Genomic DNA, 21885 nt, shown 5'->3' with positions numbered 1-21885 from the left:
GGGCTGAACTGACGGGGTCTTCAATCCTCGCTCGCTTCGTTCTCCACAGGTGATCCTGGAATGCGTGCTCAAGAAAGATCTCATTTACAACAAGGTAAATCCCATCTTCCACCATTGGAAAGTAGAAGATGACAAGTTTGGCCTCACGTTCCAGAGCCCTGCCGACGCCGTTACCTTTGAACAGAGCATTAAGGACGTCATTGAGGAGCTGGTCGAAGGTAGGCGCGAACCATCACTACTTTCAATCTTGCGCATGGGCTATGGGGAGAATGCAGGGATACGGCATTGAGATAGAGGATTGGCCATGATCGCATTGAATGGCGAAGCAGGCTCGAAGGACTGAATGGCCGCCTCATGCTCCGATTTTCTATGTTGACATATCCCAATGGATGTGAGAGAGACCATTCAGCCCCTCTATGGTTAGACTGTTTGACTCCCAAAATGGATGCAGGGATGTTGTTTTCTCTGGCTGGTGGTGAGGTTGGGGTGTTGGGAGGGGGGGGGAGGAAGGAAGGGGAGGTGTGGGAGGGAAGGAGTGAGGGAGGGGCTGGGGGGACGATGCACCTAGCACAACACAGGCTAGGCCATTTAGGACGGAGATGAGGAGAAACCTCTTCACTTGGAGAGTTTGCGACGACAGGAGGCAAAGTCACTGAATGAGTCCATGCCGGGGAGGCAGTGCGTAGTGGTGTCGTCACTGGATCAGTAATCCAGAGGCCCAGAGTACTGCTCTGGCGACCCGGGTTCGAATCCCACCAGGGCAGATGGTGAACTTTGAATTCAAAGTCCAATGATGACCATGAAACGATTGTTGTAAAAACCCACCTGGTTCACAAACATACTTTAAACAAAGAGAACAAAGAAAATTACAGCACAGGAACAGGCCCTTCGGTCGTCCCAGCCTGCGCCGACCCAGACCCTTTATCTAAACCTGTCACCTATTTTCCAAGGATCTACTTCCCTCTGTTCCCCGCCCGTTCATATATCTGTCTAGATGCATCTTAAATGATGCTATCGTGCCTGCCTCTAACACCTCCGCTGGCAAAGCGTTCCAGGCACCCATCACCCTCTGCGTAAAAAACTTTCCACGCACATCTCCCTTAAACTTTCCCCCTCTCACCTTGAAATTGTGACCCCTTGTAATTGACACCCCCAGTATTGGAAAAAGCTTGTTGCTATCCACCCTGTCCATACCTCTCATAATTTTGTAGACCTCAATCAGGTCCCCCTTCAACCTCCGTCTTTCCAACGAAAACAATCCTAATCTACTCAACCTTTCTTCATAGCTAGCACCCTCCAGACCAGGCAACATCCTGGTGAACCTCCTCTGCGCCCTCTCTAAAGCATCCACATCCTTCTGGTAATGTGGCGACCAGAACTGCACGCAGTATTCCAAATGTGGCCTAACCAAAGTCCTATACAACTGTAACATGACCTGCCGACTCTTGTACTCAATACCCAGTCCGATGAAGGTAAGCATGCTGTATGCCTTCTTGACCACTCTATCGACCTGCGTTGCCACCTTCAGGGTACAATGGACCTGAACTCCCAGATCTCTCTGGACATCAATTTTCCCCAGGACTCTTCCATTGACCGTATAGTCCGCTCTTGAATTAGATCTTCCAAAATGCATCACCTCGCATTTGTCTGGATTGAACTCCACCTGCCATTTCTCTGCCCAACTCTCCAATCTATTTATATTTTGCTGTATTCTCGGACAGTCCTCCTCGCTATCTGCAACTCCACCAATCTTAGTATCATCTGCAAACTTGCTAATCAGACCACCTATACCTTCGTCCAGATCATTTATGTATATCACAAACAACAGTGGTCCGAACACGGATCCCTGTGGAACACCACTAGTCACCTTTCTCCATTTTGAGACACTCCCTTCCACCACTACTCTCTGTCTCCTGTTGCCCAGCCAGTTCTTTATCCATCTAGCTAGTACACCCTGAACCCCATACGACTTGACTTTTTCCATCAACCTGCCATGGGAAACTTTATCAAATGCCTTACTGAAGTCCATGTATATGACATTTACAGCCCTTCCCTCATCAATTAACGTTGTCACTTCCTCAAAGAATTCTATTAGGTTTGTGAGACATGACCTTCCCTGCACAAAACCATGCTGCCTATCACTGATAAGTCTTTTTTCTTCCAAATGTGAATAGATCCTATCCCTCAGTATCATCTCCAACAGTTTGCCTACCACTGACGTCAAGTTCACACGTCTATAATTCCCTGGATTATCCCTGCTACCCTTCTTAAACAAAGGGACAACATTAGCAATTCTCCAGTCCACCGGGACCTCACCCATGCTCAAGGACGCTGCAAAGTTATCTGTTAAGGCCCCAGCTATTTCTTCCCTCGCTTCCCTCAGTAACCTGGGATAGGTCCCATCCGGACCTGGGGACTTGTCCACCTTAATGCCTTTTAGAATACCCAAAACTTCCCCCTTCCTTATGCCGACTTGACCTAGAGTATTTAAACATCAATCCCGAGCCTCAACATCCGTCATGTCCCGGTTTTCTGTTATTCTATATGTAAAACACCCTGAACCACTCGATTAGATTCCTGTCTGTAACTCACTCTTGGGTATCTGTTATTCTATATGTAAAACACCCTGAACCACTCGATTAGATTCCTGTCTATAACTCACTCCCGGGTATCTGTTATTCTATATGTAAACCACCCCGAATCCCTCGATTAGATTCCAGTCTGTAACTCACTCCCGGGTATCTGTTATTCTATATATAAACCACCCCGAATCCCTCGATTAGATTCCAGTCTGTAACTCACTCCCGGGTATCTGTTATTCTATATATAAACCACCCTGAATCCCTCGATTAGATTCCAGTTTGTAACTCACCCCCCGGGTATCTGTTATTCTATATATGAACCACCCTGAACCACTCGATTAGATTCCAGTGTGTAACTCACTCCCGGGTATCTGTTATTCTATATATAAACCACCCCGAATCCCTCGATTAGATTCCAGTCTGTAACTCACTCCCGGGTATCTGTTATTCTATATGTAAACCACCCCGAATCCCTCGATTAGATTCCAGTCTGTAACTCACTCCTGGGTATCTGTTATTCTATATATAAACCACCCCGAATCCCTCGATTAGATTCCAGACTGTAACTCACTCCCGGGTATCTGTTATTCTATATGTAAACCACCCCGAATCCCTCGATTAGATTCCAGTCTGTAACTCACTCCCGGGTATCTGTTATTCTATATATAAACCACCCCAAATCCCTCGATTAGATTCCAGTCTGTAACTCACTCCCGGGTATCTGTTATTCTATATGTAAAACACCCTGAACCACTCGATTAGATTCCAGTCTGTAACTCACTCCCGGGTATCTGTTATTCTATATGTAAAACACCCTGAACCACTCAATTAGATTCCAGTCTGTAACTCACTCCCGGGTATCTGTTATTCTATGTATAAACCACCCTGAACCCCTCGATTAGATGCCAGTCTGTAACTCACTCCCGGGTATCTGTTATTCTATATATAAACCACCCCAAATCCCTCAATTAGATTCCAGTCTGTAACTCACTCCCGGGTATCTGTTATTCTATATACAAACCACCACAAACACCTCGATTAGATTCCAGTCTGTAACTCACTCCCGGGTATCTGTTATTCTATATATAAACCACCCCGAACTCCTCGATTAGATTCCAGTCTGTAATTCACTCCCAGGTATCTTCTATTCTATATATAAACCACCCCAAATCCCTCAATTAGATTCCAGTCTGTAACTCACTCCCGGGTACCTGTTATAGAATATAGAACAATACAGCGCAGTACAGGCCCTTCGGCCCACGATGTTGCACCGAAACAAAAGCCATCTAACCTACACTATACCATTATCATCCATATGTTTATCCAATAAACTTTTAAATGCCCTCAATGTTGGCGAGTTCACTACTGTAGCAGGTAGGGCATTCCACTGCCTCACTACTCTTTGCGTAAAGAACCTACCTCTGACCTCTGTCCTATATCTATTACCCCTCAGTTTAAGGCTATGTCCCCTCGTGCTAGCCATTTCCATCCGCGGGAGAAGGCTCTCACTGTCCACCCTATCTAACCCTCTGATCATTTTGTATGCCTCTATTAAGTCTCCTCTTAACCTTCTTCTCTCTAACGAAAACAACCTCAAGTCCATCAGCCTTTCCTCATATGATTTTCCCTCCATACCAGGCAACATCCTGGTAAATCTCCTCTGCACCCGTTCCAAAGCCTCCACGTCCTTCCTATAATGCGGTGACCAGAACTGTACGCAATACTCCAAATGCGGCCGTACCAGAGTTCTGTACAGCTGCAACATGACTTCCTGACTCCGGAACTCAATCCCTCTACCAATAAAGGCCAACACTCCATAGGCCTTCTTCACCACCCTATCAACCTGGGTGGCAACTTTCAGGGATCTATGTACATGGACACCTAGATCCCTCTGCTCATCCACACTTTCAAGAACTTTTCCATTAGCCAAATATTCCACATTCCTGTTATTCCTTCCAAAGTGAATCACCTCACACTTCTCTACATTAAACTCCATTTGCCGCCTCTCAGCCCAGCACTGCAGCTTATCTATATCCCTCTGTAACCTGCTACTTCCTTCCACACTATCGACAACACCACCGACTTTAGTATCGTCTGCAAATTTACTTACCCACCCTTCTGCACCTTCCTCTAGGTCATTGATAAAAATGACAAACAGCAACGGCCCCAGAACAGATCCTTGTGGTACTCCACTTGTGACAGAACTCCATTCTGAACATTTCCCATCAACCACCACCCTCTGTCTTCTTTCAGCTAGCCAATTTCTGATCCACATCTCTAAATCACCCTCAATCTCCAGCCTCCGTATTTTCTGCAATAGCCTACCGTGGGGAACCTTATCAAACGCTTTGCTGAAATCCATATACACCACATCAACTGCTCTACCCTTGTCTACCTGTTCAGTCACCTTTTCAAAGAACTCGATAAGGTTTGTGAGGCATGACCTACCCTTCACAAAGCCATGCTGACTATCCCTGATCATATTATTCCTATCTAGATGATTATAAATCTTGTCTCTTATAATCCCCTCCAAGACTTTACCCACTACAGACGTGAGGCTCACCGGTCTATAGTTGCCGGGGTTGTCTCTGCTCCCCTTTTTGAACAAAGGGACCACATTTGCTATCCTCCAGTCCTCTGGCACTATTCCTGTAGCCAATGATGACATAAAATTCAAAGCCAATGGTCCAGCAATCTCTTCCCTGGCCTCCCAGAGAATCCTAGGATAAATCCCATCAGGTCCCGGGGACTTATCTATTTTCAGCCTGTCCAGAATTGCCAACACCTCTTCCCTACGTACCTCAATGCCATCTAATCTATTCTATTTATTCTATATATAAACCGACCTAAACCCCTCAATTAGATTCCAGTCTGTAACTCACTCCTGTGTATCTGTTATTCTATATATTAACCACCCTAAACCTTTGATTAGATTCCAGTCTGTAACTAACTCCCGGGTATCTGTTATTCAATATATAAACCATTCTAAACCCCTCGATTAGATTCCAGTCTGTAACTCACTCCCGGGTATCTGTTATTCTATATATAAACCACCCTGAATCCCTCGATTAGATTCCAGTCTGTAACTCACTCCCGGGTATCTGTTATTCTATACATAAACCACCCTGAATCCCTCGATTAGATTCCAGTCTGTAACTCACTCCCGGGTATCTGTTATTCTATATATAAACCACTCCGAACCCCTCGATTAGATTCAAGTTTGTAACTCACTCCCGGGTATCTGTTATTCTGTATAAAAACCACCCCAAATCCCTCAATTAGATTCCAGTCTGTAACTCACTCCTGTGTATCTGTTATTCTATATATTAACGACCCTAAACCCTTGATTAGATTCCAGTCTGTAACTAACTCCCGGGTATCTGTTATTCAATATATAAACCACTCTAAGCCCCTCGATTAGATTCCAGTCTGTAACTCACTCCCGGTTATCTGTTATTCTATATATAAACCACCCTAAACCCTTGATTAGATTCCAGTCTGTAACTCACTCCTGGATGTCCGCTTTCCTATATAGCATCCCAGGCAGGTGATCATTATCCGGGTAGTATGGGGGCACAGTGGTTAGCACTGCTGCCTCACAGTGCCAGGGACCAGGGTTCGATTCCGGCCTGGGGTAACTGTCTGTGTGCAGTCTGCATGTTCTCCCCGTGTGTGTGTGGGTTTCCACCCAAAGTCCAAAGATGAGCAGGTTAGGTGGATTGGCCACGCTAAATTGCCCCTTAGTGTCCAAAGGTTAGGTGGGGTTATGGGGATAGGGCGGTGGTGTGGGCCTAGCTAGGGTGCTCTTTCGGAGGGTCGGTGTAGAAACGATGGGCTGAATGGCCTCCTTCTGCATTGTAGAGATTCTACGATGTATAAACACCCAGACAGCTCATCGAATAGATTCCGGCCTGTAATTCATTCCTGGGTATTTGTAACCATGGCCTGCAGTATAGAGTTCAGATGCCTCTGGATTAATGGACCTTCCATCTTACCTGCTGGTCTCTGTTATGTTTCTGTAGGTTCACTCACCTCTTCTTCCTCGAGTCAGGGTGAGGCTGATGTGGCAGAAGACATTGTTACAGTAAGTAAAGCCACAGAGCGACACCGAGCCTCATAGCTGTCTCTGATTTCTTGTATTCTGTATTAATTCAGCATTTTCTGCCCATCGCACACTGTCCTGAGGAGGGGAGGGCGGTGGCCCACTTTCTTGAACCACCAACAAACAAATGATTCATAAAACTACTTGCTGGATCACTGCTGGGGGTGTTTAAGCATAAACCGTAAGCATATAGGGCTGGAGTCCCGTGTAGGCCCAGACTACGTAAAGGCAGCGGATTCTTGATATACCATCAATTCACTGCGAGACTATGAGAACGAGTAAACATAAGGCGTTATTATCCAGGAACTTGCCTGCCAGTGTCTGCTGTACAAATGAGTGCCGCCCACAGGTGGCAGGTCTATATATCGCCCCGGGGGGGGGGGGGGGGGGGGGGGGGGGGGGCGAGCCAGAGGCGGAGCCCACGGGGGTTCTAGTACAATACCTGTAAATAGATCGTATTACCATTTCCTGGCCATAGGTCACAGTACTATACAGACAGCTCATATTCAGGTGAATACATTCACCACAGTTCTCCTGTCTGAAGGACACTTCAAAAGGGTGGCACGGGGGCACAGTGGTTAGCACTGCTGCCTCACAGAGACAAGGACCCGGGTGGAATTCCAGTCTCGGGTGACTGTCTGTGGGGAGTTTGCACATTTGCCCCGTATCAGTGTGGGTTTCCTCCGGGTGCTCCGGTTTCCTGGAAAAGGAGAGTTTGCTACCCTGTGCATAATCGTACCGTCTGATTGGTGCAGAGGTAAAAAGACCAGTGGTGGGCCTCAAGGGTTCCCCACAAGGGGAGCTCTTCCGGGGCAGGTGTGACCTATGTAAGAAGGATGGGTTGCATCTAAACCGGAGAGGCATAAATATCCTGGCCGCGAGGTTTGCTAGTGTCACACGGGAGGGTTTAAACTAGTATGGCAGGGGGGTGGGCACAGGAGCAATAGGTCAGAAGGTGAGAATATTGAGGGAGAACTAGGGAATAGGGACTGTGGGGCTCTGAGGCAGAGCAGACAGGGAGAAGTTGCTGAACACAGCGGGTCTGGTGGCCTGAAGTGCATATGTTTTAATGCAAGAAGTATTACGGGTAAGGCAGATGAACTTAGAGCTTGGATTAGTACTTGGAACTATGATGTTGTTGCCATTACAGAGACCTGGTTGAGGGAAGGGCAGGATTGGCAGCTAAACATTCCAGGATTTAGATGTTTCAGGCGGGATAGAGGGGGATGTAAAAGGGAGGCGGAGTTGCGCTACTGGTTCGGGAGAATATCACAGCTGTACTGCGGGAGGACACCTCAGAGGGCAGTGAGGCTATATGGGTAGAGATCAGGAATAAGAAGGGTGCAGTCACAATGTTGAGGGTTTACTACAGGCCTCCCAACAGCCAGCGGGAGATAGAGGAGCAGATAGGTAGACAGATTTTGGAAAAGAGTAAAAACAACAGGGTTGTGGTGATGGGAGACTTCAACTTCCCCAATATTGACTGGGACTCACTTAGTGCCAGGGGCTTAGACGGGGCGGAGTTTGTAAGGAACATCCAGGAGGGCTTCTTAAAACAATATGTAGACAGTCCAACTAGGGAAGGGGCGGTACTGGACCTGGTATTGGGGAATGAGCCCGGCCAGGTGGTAGATGTTTCAGTAGGGGAGCATTTCGGTAATAGTGACCACAATTCAGTAAGTTTTAAAGTACAGGTGGACAAGGATAAGAGTGGTCCTAGGATGAATGTGCTAAATTGGGGGAAGGCTAATTATAACAATATTAGGCGGGAACTGAAGAACATAGATTGGGGGCGGATGTTTGAGGGTAAATCAACATCTGACATGTGGGAGGCTTTCAAGTGTCAGTTGAAAGGAATTCAGGACCGGCACGTTCCTGTGAGGAAGAAGGATAAATACGGCAATTTTCGGGAACCTTGTATAACGAGAGATATTGTAGGCCTCGTCAAAAAGAAAAAGGAGGCATTTGTCTGGGCTAAAAGGCTGGGAACAGACGAAGCCTGCGTGGAATATAAGGAAAGTAGGAAGTTCCTTCTTTCAAGGAAGGAGTCAGGAGGGCTAGAAGGGGTCACGAAAAGTCATTGGCAAATAGGGTTAAGGAAAATCCCAAGGCTTTTTACACGTACATAAAAAGCAAGAGGGTAGCCAGGGAAAGGGTTGGCCCACTGAAGGATAGGCAAGGGAATCTATGTGTGGAGCCAAAGGAAATGGGCGAGGTACTAAATGAATACTTTGCATCAGTATTCACCAAAGAGAAGAAATTGGTAGATGTTGAGTCTGGAGAAGGGTGTGTAGATAGCCTGGGTCTCATTGAGATCCAAAAGGACGAGGTGTTGGGTGTCTTAAAAAATATTATGGTAGATAAGTCCCCAGGGCCTGATGGGATCTACCCCAGAATACTGAAGGAGGCTGGAGAGGAAATTGCTGAGGCCTTGACAGAAATCTTTGGATCCTCACTGTCTTCAGGGGATGTCCCAGAGGACTGGAGAATAGCCAATGCTGTTCCTCTGTTTAAGAAGGGTAGCAAGAATAATCCCGGGAACTACAGGCCAGTGAGCCTTACTTCAGTGGTGGGGAAATTACTGGAGAGAATTCTTCGAGACAGGATCTACTCCCATTTGGAAGCAAATGGACGTATTAGTGAGAGGCAGCACGGTTTTGTGAAGGGAAGGTCGTGTCTCACTAACTTGATAGAGTTTTTCGAGGAGGTCACTAAAATGATTGATGCAGGTAGGGCAGTGGATGTTGTCTATATGGACTTCAGTAAGGCCTTTGACAAGGTCCCTCATGGTAGACTAGTACAAAAGGTGAAGTCACACGGGATCAGGGGTGAGCTGGCAAGGTGGATACAGAACTGGCTAGGTCATAGAAGGCAGAGAGTAGCAATGGAAGGATGCTTTTCTAATTGGAGGGCTGTGACCAGTGGTGTTCCACAGGGATCAGTGCTGGGACCTTTGCTCTTTGTAGTATATATAAATGATTTGGAGGAAAATGTAACTGGTCTGATTAGTAAGTTTGCAGACGACACAAAGGTTGGTGGAATTGCGGATAGCGATGAGGACTGTCTGAGGATACAGCAGGATTTAGATTGTTTGGAGACTTGGGTGGAGAGATGGCAGATGGAGTTTAATCCGGACAAATGTGAGGTAATGCATTTTGGAAGGTCTAATGCAGGTAGGGAATATGCAGTGAATGGTAGAACCCTCAAGAGTATTGAAAGTCAAAGAGATCTAGGAGTACAGGTCCACAGGTCATTGAAAGAGGCAACACAGGTGGAGAAGGTAGTCAAGAAGGCATACGGCATGCTTGCCTTCATTGGCCGGGGCACTGAGTATAAGAATTGGCAAGTCATGTTGCAGCTGTATAGAACCTTAGTTAGGCCACACTTGGAGCATAGTGTTCAATTCTGGTCGCCACACTACCAGAAGGATGTGGAGGCTTTAGAGAGGGTGCAGAAGAGATTTACCAGAATGTTGCCTGGTATGGAGGGCATTAGCTATGAGGAGCGGTTGAATAAACTTGGTTTCTTCTCACTGGAACGAAGGAGGTTGAGGGGAGACCTGATAGAGGTCTACAAAATTATGAGGGGCATAGACCGAGTGGATAGTCAGAGGCTTTTCCCCAGGGTAGAGGGATCAATTACTAGGGGGCATAGGTTTAAGGTGAGAGGGGCAAGGTTTGGAGTAGATGTACGAGGCAAGTTTTTTTACGCAGAGGGTAGTGGGTGCCTGGAACTCGCTACCGGAGGAGGTGGTGGAAGCCGGGACGATAGTGACATTTAAGGGGCATCTTGACAAATACATGAATAGGATGGGAATAGAGGGATACGGACCCAGGAACTGTAGAAGATTGTAGTTTAGTCGGGCAGCATGGTCGGCACGGGCTTGGAGGGCCGAAGGGCCTGTTCCTGTGCTGTACATTTCTTTGTTCTTTGTTTGTTGTTCTGTGGAATGTTGTGATCCAACACTTGAGTGTGACATCCCTGGGTGGGATGGAGGGAATCATCAGTCTGGGTTACTGTCCTCGCTCACTGACCATCGCTGAGTAGTGAGATAGCAGATTGGTGTCTAAATCACTTTGGACTCATTTAGTATGGACCCCTCCCACCCCACCCCACCCCACAACAAAACAGCCAAACCTCCAGTGTTAAACTTCCAATCAGTAAAAAAGTAAAATGGAAAAAGGATAAATCAGAGGATGGGGAGGGGACTGAGTGGGGGGAGGGGGAGATGGGGAGGGGACTGAGTGGGGGGAGGGGGAGATGGGGAGGGGACTGAGTGGGGGGAGGGGGAGATGGGGAGGGGAGTGGGGGAGATGGAGAGGGGACTGTGGGGGAGGGGCAGATGGGGAGGGGAGATGGGGAGGGGACTGAGTGGGGGAGTGGGAGATGGGGAGGGGACTGAGTGGGGAGGGGAGATGGGGAGGGGAGGGGGAGATGGGGAGGGGACTGAGTGGAGGGAGGGGGAGATGGGGAGGGGAGTGGGGGAGATGGAGAGGGGACTGAGTGGAGAGAGGGGGAAATGGGGAGGGGAGTGGGGGAGATGGGGTGGGGACTGAGTGGGGGAGGGGGAGATGAAGAGGGGACTGAGTGGGGGAGGGGGAGATGGAGAGGGGAGTGGGACAGGGAGAGATGGAGAGGGGAGTGTGGGGCAGGGGGAGATGGGGAGGGGAGTGGGACAGGGGAAGGTGGAGAGGGGACTGAGTGGGGGAGATGGAGAGGGGACTGAGTGGGGGTGGGGGAGATGGGGAGGGAAGTGGGACAGGGAGAGATGGGGAGGGGACTGAGTGGGGGAGGGGAGATGGAGAGGGGACTGAGTGGGGGAGGGGGAGATGGAGAGGGGACTGAATGGGGCAGGGGGAGATGGAGAGGAGACTGAGTGGGGGAGGGGGAGATGGAGAGGGGACTGAGTGGGGCAGGGGGAGATGGAGAGGAGACTGAGTGGGGCCGTGGGAGATGGGGAGGGGACTGAGTGAGGGAGGGGGTTGACAAGGGCTGGAATAGGGGAGGGGGAGATGGAGAAGGGACTGAGTGAGGGAGGGGGAGATGAGGAGGGGACTGAGTGAGGGAGGGGGAGATGGGGAGGGGACTGAGTGGGGGAGGGGGAGATGGAGAGGGGACTGAGTGGGGCAGGGGGAGATGGAGAGGGGACTGAGTGAGGGAGGGAGAGATTGAGGGTGGCTGGAATAGGGGAGGGAGAGATGGAGAGGGGGCTGAGTGGGGGAGATGGGGAGGGGACTGATTGAGGGAGGGGGAGATGGGGAGGGGACTGTGGGGGAGGGGGAGATGGGGAGGGGAGGGGGGAGATGGGGAGGGGACTGATTGAAGGAGGGGGAGATGGGGAGGGGACTGTGGGGGAGGGGGAGATGGGGAGGGGAGGGGGAGATGGGGAGGGGACTGATTGAGGGAGGGGAGATGGGGAGGGGAGTGGGGGAGATGGGGAGGGGACTGAGTGGGGGGAGGGGGAGATGGGGAGGGGAGTGGGGGAGATGGGGAGGGGACTGATTGAGGGAGGGGGAGATGGGAAGGGGAGTGGGGAGATGGGGAGGGGACTGAGTGGGGGAGGAGGGAGATGGGGAGGGGACTGAGTGGGGGAAGGGGGAGGGGACTGAGTGGGGGAGGGGGAGATGAGGAGGGGACTGAGAGGGGGAGGGAGAGATGGGGAGGGGACAAAATGAGTGGGGGGGTGCGGGGCTTGAATGGGAGGAGGACGATGGGGAGGGGACTGAGAAGGGGACGGGGAGATGGAGCAGGGCTAGAATAGGGGAGGAGGCGATGGAGAAGGGACTGAGTGAGAGAGGGGGTTGACAAGGGCTGGAATAGGGGAGGGGGAGATGGGGAGGGGACACACTGAAGGAGATGGAGAGGGGACTGAGTGGGGGAGGGGAGGGGCTTGAATGGGGGAGGGGGAGCTGGCGAGGGCTTAACTGGGAGTGCGGGGGTGGGGTGGGCTGTAATTGAAGATTTATCTCTCGCACAATCCTGCCCCATTAACCCTCCCCCCCTCCCGCACACTCCTCTCTCACAGTTTTAATTCTCCTTCTAGATCCACACAGACAGCGAGTCATCGTCCAATAGCAGGAAGGAGATGCTCCCGAAACACATCACCATAGTAACCAGCGAATCATCCTCCAGCTGCTACATCAGGTCACCGGCCTCCGATGAATTCCGACATGGACTGACTCAGGCAGACGCCCAGCCCAGCCAGGTAGTCACGAAGGTCAATCTGAGCACGCCTGACCTCCAGCTCGCCGCCTCCTCGTGTGCTGGGAGGGGAGGACGCGGGGGGCGGGGGGGGGGGGGGGGGGCTGCTGATTTCAGGCTCTGTAAGTGGTGGGGAGGTGGTGGGCGGAATGCTGGCTGAGACATTCACCCTGCTTCAACACTGGGGGCTCTTCCTCTTGTCCCTTATCGAATCATAGCATTTACAGCGCCAGAAGGAGGCCATTGATACACAACCAGGCCGCCCGATCGTCTGATTGCAGGTACCATGCTGTCGAGGGTTGCGGAGAAAGTTCTTCCATTTTGTTAAATCCCGGAACCTGCCTTACTCCATCGAGGAGGTCAGGACTGTCACCAGGGACTGCCAAATCTGCGCGGAGTGCAAACCGCACTTCTACCGACCAGAGAGGGCGCATCTGATAAAGGCTTCCCGTCCCTTTGAACGCCTCAGCATGGACTTCAAAGGCCCCCTCCCCTCCACTGACCGCAACACGTATTTCCTGAACGTGATTGATGAGTACTCCCGGTTCCCATTCGCCATCCTCTGCCCGGACATGACCACAACCACCGTCATCAAGGCCCTCCAGGGTATCTTTACACTGTTCGGTTTCCCCGCATACATCCACAGTGATAGGGGGTCCTCCTTTATGAGCAACGAGCTGCGCCAGTTCCTGCTCAGCAAAGGCATCGCCTCGAGCAGGACGACCAGCTACAACCCCCGGGGAAACGGGCAGGTAGAAAGGGAGAACGGAACGGTCTGGATGACCGTCCTGCTGGCCCTTCGGTCCAGGAATCTCCCAGTCTCCCGCTGGCAAGAAGCCCTCCCAGTGGCCCTTCACTCCATTCGGTCACTGCTATGTACTACCACGAACCAGACACCTCATGAACGTCTCCTTGTTTTCCCCAGGAAGTCCTCCTCGGGGACCTCGCTCCCAAACTGGCTAGCAACACCCGGAACCATCCTGCTGCGGGAACATGCGAGGGCGCACAAGTCGGACCCGCTGGTCAAAAGGGTCCACCCGCTGCATGCCAACCCCCAGTACGCCTACGTAGCGTTCCCCGACGGACGCCAAGATACGGTCTCCGTCCGGGACCTGGCGCCCGCCGGAGCCCCACGCGCGCCCGAGCCACTGCTACCACCCCCCCCCCCCCCCCCCCCCCCCGCCCCCCCGCACCTGACCGGAGGGTCAGTACTGCCGCCAGAACCCCGACCCGGAGCCGAGCAGGCACCGACGCCCCCTACAGGCACCCCTTCCTTCTGCCCATTTTTCGACCTTACAGCGCTACCTAGGGGTGACGAAACTGCCTGGGAGGAAGTCACCACGTTCCCGGAGTCACTACCACCGGGGCCCTCACCAGGATCGCCGCCGAAACTTAGACGCTCCGGTAGGACGACCAGGCCGCCCGATCGTCTGATTACAGCACCATGAAGAAAATTAACAACGCAAGAACTTTCTCCGCAACCCTCGATAGCATGGTACCTGCAATACCTGGTCCTACCATGAAAAGGCGACAGTAATACTGGCCATCACCCCACTGGCTCTTTTTTTAACAGGGGGTGAATGTGGTAATACCAGGTATTGCGGTACCAGAGAGAGGAATGACCATTGGCTAGACCGCGGGGTCTACCATTGGGCAATGTACATAGCCCCGCCCTGAGAGGCGGGGTATAAGAACCAATGCCGTCCCAGCAGCCTTCACTTCTGTAACTTCGCTGCTGGGTATAGTTCTATCTGATTAAAGCTGAATCGATGTGACTCTACATGGACTCAAGAGTATTGATTGTGTATCAATTCTGCTGGGTACAGTTCTATCTGATTAAATTGATACACAATCAATACTCTTGAGTCCACGTAGAATCATATCGATTCAGCTTCTTCCCAGCGGGAGACTGGGAGATTCCTGGACCGAAGGGCCAGCAGGACGGCCTTCCAGACCGTTCCGTTCTCCCTTTCTACCTGCCCGTTTCCCCGAGGGTTATAGCTGGTCGTCCTGCTCGAGGCGATGCCTTTGCTAAGCAGGAACTGCCGCAGCTCGTCGCTCATAAAGGAGGACCCCTTATCACTGTGGATGTATGCGGGGAAACCGAACAGTGTAAAAATAGTTTGGAGTGCCTTGATGAGGGTGGTTGTGGTCATGTCCGGGCAGGGGATGGCGAATGGGAACCAGGAGTACTCATCAATCACGTTCAGGAAATACGTGTTGCGGTCGGTGGAGGGGAGGGGGCCTTTGAAGTCCATGCTGAGGCGTTCAAAGGGACGGGAAGCCTTTATCAGATGCGCCCTCTCTGGTCGGTAGAAGTGCGGTTTGCACTCTGCGCACATTCGGCAGTCCCTGGTGGCTGTCCTGAACTCCTCGATGGAGTAAGGCAGGTTCCGGGACTTAACAAAATGGAAGGACCGGGTGACTCCCGGGTGGCAGAGGTCCTCGTGGAGGGCTCGAAGGCGGTCTACTTGTGCGGTGGCACAAGTGCCGCGGGATAGGGCATCAGGAGGCTCGTTCAGCTTCCCGGGACGATACAAGATCTCGTAATTGAAGGTGGAGAGTTCGATCCTCTACCGCAAGATCTTGTCGTTCTTAATCTTGCCCCGCTGTGCATTATCGAACATGAACGCCACCGACCGTTGGTCCGTGAGGAGAGTGAATCTCCTGCCGGCCAGGTAATGCCTCCAGTGCCGCACACCTTCCACTATGGCCTGGGCTTCCTTTTCGACCGAGGAGTGGCGAATTTCGGAAGCATGGAGAGTGCGGGAGAAGAAAGCCACGGGCCTGCCCGCTTGGTTGAGGGTGGCGGCCAGAGCTACGTCGGACACATCGCTCTCGACCTGGAAGGGGAGGGACTCTTCGATGGCGCGCATCATGGCTTTTGCGATGTCCGCTTTGATGCGGCAGAAGGCCTGGCGGGCCTGCGTTGGCAGGGGAAAGGTTATGGATTGGATCAGGGGTCGAGACTTGTCGGCGTAATTAGGGACCCATTGTGCAGAGTAGCTAAAGAAGCCGAGGCAGCGCTTCAGGGCCTTGGGGCAGTGAGGGAGGGGGAGCTCCATGAGGGGGCGCATGCGTTCGGGGTCGGGGCCTATGACTCCATTTCGCACTATGTAGCCTAGGATGGCTGGACGGTCGGTGCTAAACACGCACTTCTCCTTATTGTAGGTCAGATTCAGGAGGTGCGCGGTCTGGAGAAATTTACGGAGGTTGGTGTCGTGGTCCTGCTGGTCATGGCCGCAGATGGTGACGTTGTCAAGATACGGGAACGTTGCGTGTAAGCCGTACCGGTCAACCATTCGGTCTATCCCACGCTGGTAGACCGAGACCCCGTTTGTGACACCGAAGGGAAACCTTAAAAAGTGGTAGAGCCGCCCATCTGCTTCGAAGGCAGTGTACTGGCGGTCACTATTATGGAGGGGTAGCTGGTGGTAGGCAGACTTGAGATCCACCATGGAGAAGACCTTATATTGTGCAATCCTGTTTACCAGGTCGGCAATACGGGGGAGGGGGTACGCGTCCAGTTGCGTAAACCTGTTGATGGTCTGGTTATAGTCGATGACCATCCTATGCTTCTCCCCGGACTTTACCACCACTACTTGAGCTCTCCAGGGGCTGTTGCTCGCTTCGATGACCCCTTCCCTCAGCAGCCTTTGGACCTCTGACCTGATGAAGGTCCGGTCCTGGGCGCTATACCGTCTGCTCCTGGTGGCAACGGGTTTGCAATCCGGGGTGAGGTTCGCAAACAGGGAAGGCGGGTCGACCTTAAGGGTCGCGAGGCCACAAACAGTAAGGGGGGGTATAGGGCCGTCAAATTTAAAAGTAAGGCTTTGTAGGTGGCACTGGAAATCCAGTCCCAGAAGGGTGGCTGCGCAGAGGTGCGGAGCACGTATAGGCGGAAATTGCGGAATTCCCTGCCTTGGACGGTGAGGTTCGCGAGGCAGAACCCTTTTATCTGCTCCGCGTGTGACCCGGAGGCCAGGGAGATCCTTTGTTGGGTGGGATAGGTGACCAGAGAACAGCGCCTTACCGTGTCGGGGTGGACAAAGCTCTCCGTGCTCCCGGAGTCGATGAGGCATGACGTCACGTGGCCGTTGATGGCGATCGTCGTGGTGGCCTTTGCTAGCGTTCGGGGCCGGGGTAATGGAGGCCAGCTGCAGCAAGGAGTGAAGATCGGGCAACGCATCGTCAGCCGTGTTGGGGGCGGGGTGGAACAAAATGGCGGCACACTCTGCTCCCGCGAGGCGGAGGCCAGCTGCAACAAAGGGTTTTGGTCGGGCAGCGCGTAGCCAGCTGTGCCGGGGGCTTGAGGCCCCATCCAAGATGGCGCCGGCCATGGATCGCACGTGGATCCGGGGACTCCGAAGATGGCGGCGGGGAGGAGCAAACTGGCGGCGCATGCTGCTCCAGCGTGGCGGAGGCCAGCTGCAGCAAGGGGTTATGGTCCGGCAGCGCGTAGCCAGCCGTGCTGGGGGCTTGAGGCCCCATCCAAGGTGGCGCTGGCCAGGGATCGCCCATGGAGTTCGGGGACAGAGACCCCGACGATTGGACCGGCGAGGGACAAAATGGCTGCGCGCACCTCTCCAGCATGGTTGCCGGGGGGAAGAGTGGCCACGGCTGCGATGCTGCCTGGCGGGGCAAAGGCTGCGGTGCACGTTGGGCCGGCGGGGCTGGGAAAAGGGAGTGCGGCGGTGGGTCTCGGACGGTCGGGACTTGGAAGAACGGCTGTGGTTGCACAGCGGGCGGCTGGAAGAACGGCTGAGGGTAGTCATTGGATACCGCGTTCACCGCGCGGGCGAGGCAGACCGCGGCATAGTGGCCTTTCTTGCCGCACCCTTTGCAGGTGACGATGAGGGCCGGGCAGCGCGCGCGTGGGTGATTTGCCTGGCCGCAGAAGAAGCAGCGTGGCCGGCGGCGGTAGCGGGCCGTCTTGCCGTGCAGGCCTGCGGAGTTAGCGGGTAAGTCTGGGGGTTAAGCGGGTAAGTCTGGGGGGCTGCCGCGGCGGGGTGCCACGCAGCCCAGGGAGGCGCGGTGCGCGTGGGGGCGTACGCAAGGGCGTTTTTGTGCGCCACGTTCACGGACCCTGCCAGGGCCCGGGCCTCGGTGAGGCCCAGCGTGTCCATTTCGAGTAGCCTTCGGCGAATGTCGGGGGAGATCATACCTGCCACGAAAGCGTCTCAAATTAAAAGTTCGGAGTGCTCGTTCGCCGTCACCGCTGGGCAGCCGCATTTTTGGCCCAGCACGATCAGTGCCCGGTAGAAATCTTCTAGCATCTCATCTGGGCTCTGCCGTCTCGTTGCCAGCAGGTGACGGGCGTAGACCTGATTAAGTGGACGAATGTAGTGTCCTTCCAGCAGTTCCATGGCTTTATCATAGTTCGCCGCATCTTCGATCAGGGGGTAGATCGCCGGGCTGACCCGCGAGCGTAGGAGGTGTATTTTCTGCCTTTCCGTGGGGGTGTCGGCAGCCGTATCGAGGTAGCTCTGGAAGCATGCCAGCCAATGCTTAAAAATCGCGGCAGAGTTTTCTGCGTGAGGGCTGAGCTGAAGGCACGCCGGCTTGATGCGGAGATCCATCCTTCAAAGTACATAGCAGTGACCGAATGCCATTCAGCCCATCGAGTCTGCACCGGCCCTTGGAAAGAGCACCTCCCTTAAGCCCCACACCTGCACCCTATCCCCGTAACCCAGTAACCCCACCTAACCTTTTTTTGGACATTAAGGGCAATTTATCACAGCCAATCCACCTAACAGCACGTCTTTGGACTGCGGGAAGAAACCGGAGCACCCGGAGGGAACCCACGCAGACACGGGGAGAACGTGCGGACTCCGCACAGACAGTGACCCAAGCCGGGAATCGAACCTGGGACCCTGGAGCTGTGAAGCAACTGTGCTAACCACTATGCTACCGTGCTGCCCCCCCACTTCCCCCCCCCCCCCCCCCGGGAGCCAATGCCACTGCGCTCTGGAGACCCTGTCGAGGTAGCCGGGCCTATCTGCTCCATGTCTGTGCCGTTCGGGAGCTTCTCGTGGCCCAGGCGTGCAACCCGCTCGGCCTCCGACACAGGAGGAGGCCATTCTGCCCATTTTTCTTTGCCCGTGCTAGCTCCTCGAATGTGCTGACGTCCCACCTATTTCTGCTCCCACCCCTTCCCAGAACCTTGGTAAGGTTGCTCCTGGTCCTCCCCTTCCAGCTCACAAGCCTCTGTGTTCAATGGTTCACCCTCCAGCGTGATGACTCCGCCAGACGCATCGACCCCTGACCTCCCCTTGCAGCCTTCCAGAGGGATCATTCCCCTCTGTGACAGCCTGGTCCATTCCTCAGCCGCCGCCTCCCAGCCCAGCCCCTCTCTTCCCCACAGCAACGTTCCCTGCAGGCCCGCCACGGAGTAAGGCCCCAGACACCGTTTCCGAACAAAACAGCGATTTCGCCTGCGCTGTTTCCGATGTCGCCGGCCGCGCTGATGTTTGCCATGTGGTCGCCGCCTGGTTGGGGGATTCCGAAGGGGAGACTGGCCGACGCCCCCCACTTTGCGGAACTCCTCCGTCCGGTCCACAATTGTGACTCCGAGCTTGCGGCTGCTCGCCTTTTGAATTCTGCACTCTGACCTCTCTGTCCTTGACCTGCTATTGACGATCAACACAAGCTAACCGGGCAGCATTTCCACTTGTCACTCTACAGCCTTCAGGACTTGACAACGAGTTCATGGGCGTTAGATCAAAACCTCTGCCTCCATCTTGTTCCGTGTTTTTTTTTTTCTCTCTCGCGCGCGCTCTCTCTCTCTCTATTTTTGTTTTCACTCTCAATTCTGACTGAAAGGTCACTCAGCCTAAAAGGTCGACCCACCCCCTCCCCCAAGCCAGTAGCAATGGCGCGAGACAGCGGGAAACCCTATCGATAGCGGCGGGACCGAATGACCCCACCGTCGGGCGACACGCACTGAAGAATCCCACCCGTTAACTCTCCCCCTCCCCGCGGAAGCTGCCTGACCTGAGTTTTTCCCGTGTTTTCGGATTTATTTTACCATCTGTCACGTTAGTCTCACTCTAAATTTATAAAAAAGTAAATTATTTTTTAAAAACCTATGTTCCTCGTAGAGCCGTTGCGGCGATTTCCGAGGCGTTGTTGGCTCCCTCTGCGGCAACCCAGTCAGACCCATTCCACACCCCCCCCCCCCCCCTCCCCCTCCACCCTGCTCTACCCCCATAGACGTTCCCCTGAGAGCAACGAAGGCTGAGGGGAGGACCGGATTGAGGTGTATAAAACCACAAAGGACACGTAGAGGCAGCTAGGGAGGAACAAACGCTTTCCCCTTGATAAGGGGGTCAGTAACCAGGGGGCAGAGATTTAAGGTCAGGGGTAGGAGATTTAGAGGGGATTTGAGGTAAAAAAAATTTCACCCGGTGGGTGGTGGGAATCCTGAACTCGCTGCCTGGAAGGGGGAGGGGGAGGGGGCAGGGGGAGGGGGGAAGGGGGAGGGGGAGAGAGAGGGGGGGAGAGAGAGGGGGGGGAGAGAGGAGAGGGGGGGGGAGAAGAGAGAGAGGGGGGGGAGAAGAGAGAGAGGGGGGGAGAAGAGAGAGAGGGGGGGGGAGAAGAGAGAGAGGGGGGGAGAAGAGAGAGAGGGGGGGGAGAAGAGAGAGAGGGGGGAGAAGAGAGAGAGGGGGGGAGAAGAGAGAGAGGGGGGGGAGAAGAGAGAGAGGGGGGGGAGAAGAGAGAGAGGGGGGGGAGAAGAGAGAGAGGGGGGGGAGAAGAGAGAGAGGGGGGGAGAAGAGAGAGAGGGGGGGGAGAAGAGAGAGAGGGGGGGGAGAAGAGAGAGAGGGGGGGGAGAAGAGAGAGAGGGGGGGGAGAAGAGAGAGAGGGGGGGGAGAAGAGAGAGAGGGGGGGGAGAGAGAGAGAGAGGGGGGGAGAGAGGGGGGGGAGAGAGAGGGGGGGGAGAGAGAGGGGGGGGAAGAGAGGAGGGGGGGAAGAGAGGAGGGGGGGGGAAGAGAGGAGGGGGGGGAAGAGAGGAGGGGGGGGAAGAGAGGAGGGGGGGGAAGAGAGGAGGGGGGGGGAAGAGAGGAGGGGGGGGAGAGAGAGGGGGGGGGAAGAGAGGAGGGGGGGAGAGTGACCCTCACAACATTTGAGAAGCGTTTTAGGTGAGCACACGAAACGCCACGGACAAAGAGCTGGAAAACGGGATGAGAATTGCCGGCCGGCACGGGCTCGATGGGCCGAAGGGCCCCTTGCGGCGCTGTAAAAACTCCACGGGCGGAACGTTTCCAAAAAGTGGCAAACTGACATCTTCGAAACCGCCCATGATCAATGTGTGGGGTCACGGGGGACAGGGCAGGGGGAGTGGGCCTAGGTAGGGGCGCTCTTTCCCAGGGTCGGTGCAGGCTCGATGGGCCGAATGGCCTCTCTCTGCGCTGCCCTCGCATACTTCCTAAGATGTGGCAACCAGAACTGGGGTTGTAGCCGAACCAGAGCTTTTTTACAGGGTCAGGGTAACTTCCCTCATTTTGGATTCAGTCCCTCTAATAATGGAACGCGAGATCCCATCGGGCTTTGCGAATTACTCGCCCAAAGATCGTCATCCCCCCCCGCCGCGCTCCCATCCCAGGTCACTCTATTCCAGCTCCTCTCCCAACCCTTCTGTCAAACTCACAGAATCTTCACAGTACAAACGGAGGCCATTCGGCCCATCGAGTCCACACTGGCCCTCTGGAAGAGCATTCTACCCAGTCCCACACACCCTGCCTTATCCCTGTGACCTTGCACATTCCTTCTTTCCAGACACCAATCCGATCTCCCTTACGGACACCTCGGTCGGACCGTCCTCCGCCGCCCCCTTGGAGTGTTCGTTCCCGAGTCCAAACGCCCTCTGGGTCAAAGGGTTTTTCCTCACTTTTCCTCCCTTTGCCAGTTATTTTGAATCCGTGCTTCGCTAGGTCTTGATGCTCCCCTGAGATTGAGCAGATTCTCGCTGATTCTCCTCAGTATCTTGAATACCTCTATCAG

General features: G+C 53.6%; 1 protein-coding gene across 1 annotated transcript in view; it reads left to right on the top strand.

Annotated features, from left to right (window-relative positions):
• The window catches only part of LOC140402243 (sprouty-related, EVH1 domain-containing protein 2-like), a 71222-nt gene that overhangs the window by 35207 nt on the left and 14130 nt on the right, over window positions 1-21885 (top strand). Inside the window, exons 3-5 of the mRNA XM_072489872.1 lie at window positions 50-218; window positions 6605-6666; window positions 12728-12889. Coding sequence (XP_072345973.1) covers window positions 50-218; window positions 6605-6666; window positions 12728-12889 — 393 coding nt within the window. The remainder of the gene's footprint in view (window positions 1-49; window positions 219-6604; window positions 6667-12727; window positions 12890-21885) is intronic.

The sequence above is a fragment of the Scyliorhinus torazame genome, chromosome 25 (genome assembly GCF_047496885.1).
Source record: "Scyliorhinus torazame isolate Kashiwa2021f chromosome 25, sScyTor2.1, whole genome shotgun sequence".
In the NCBI taxonomy this organism is placed as follows: domain Eukaryota; kingdom Metazoa; phylum Chordata; class Chondrichthyes; order Carcharhiniformes; family Scyliorhinidae; genus Scyliorhinus; species Scyliorhinus torazame.
This window is presented reverse-complemented; position numbering and strand designations above follow the sequence as displayed.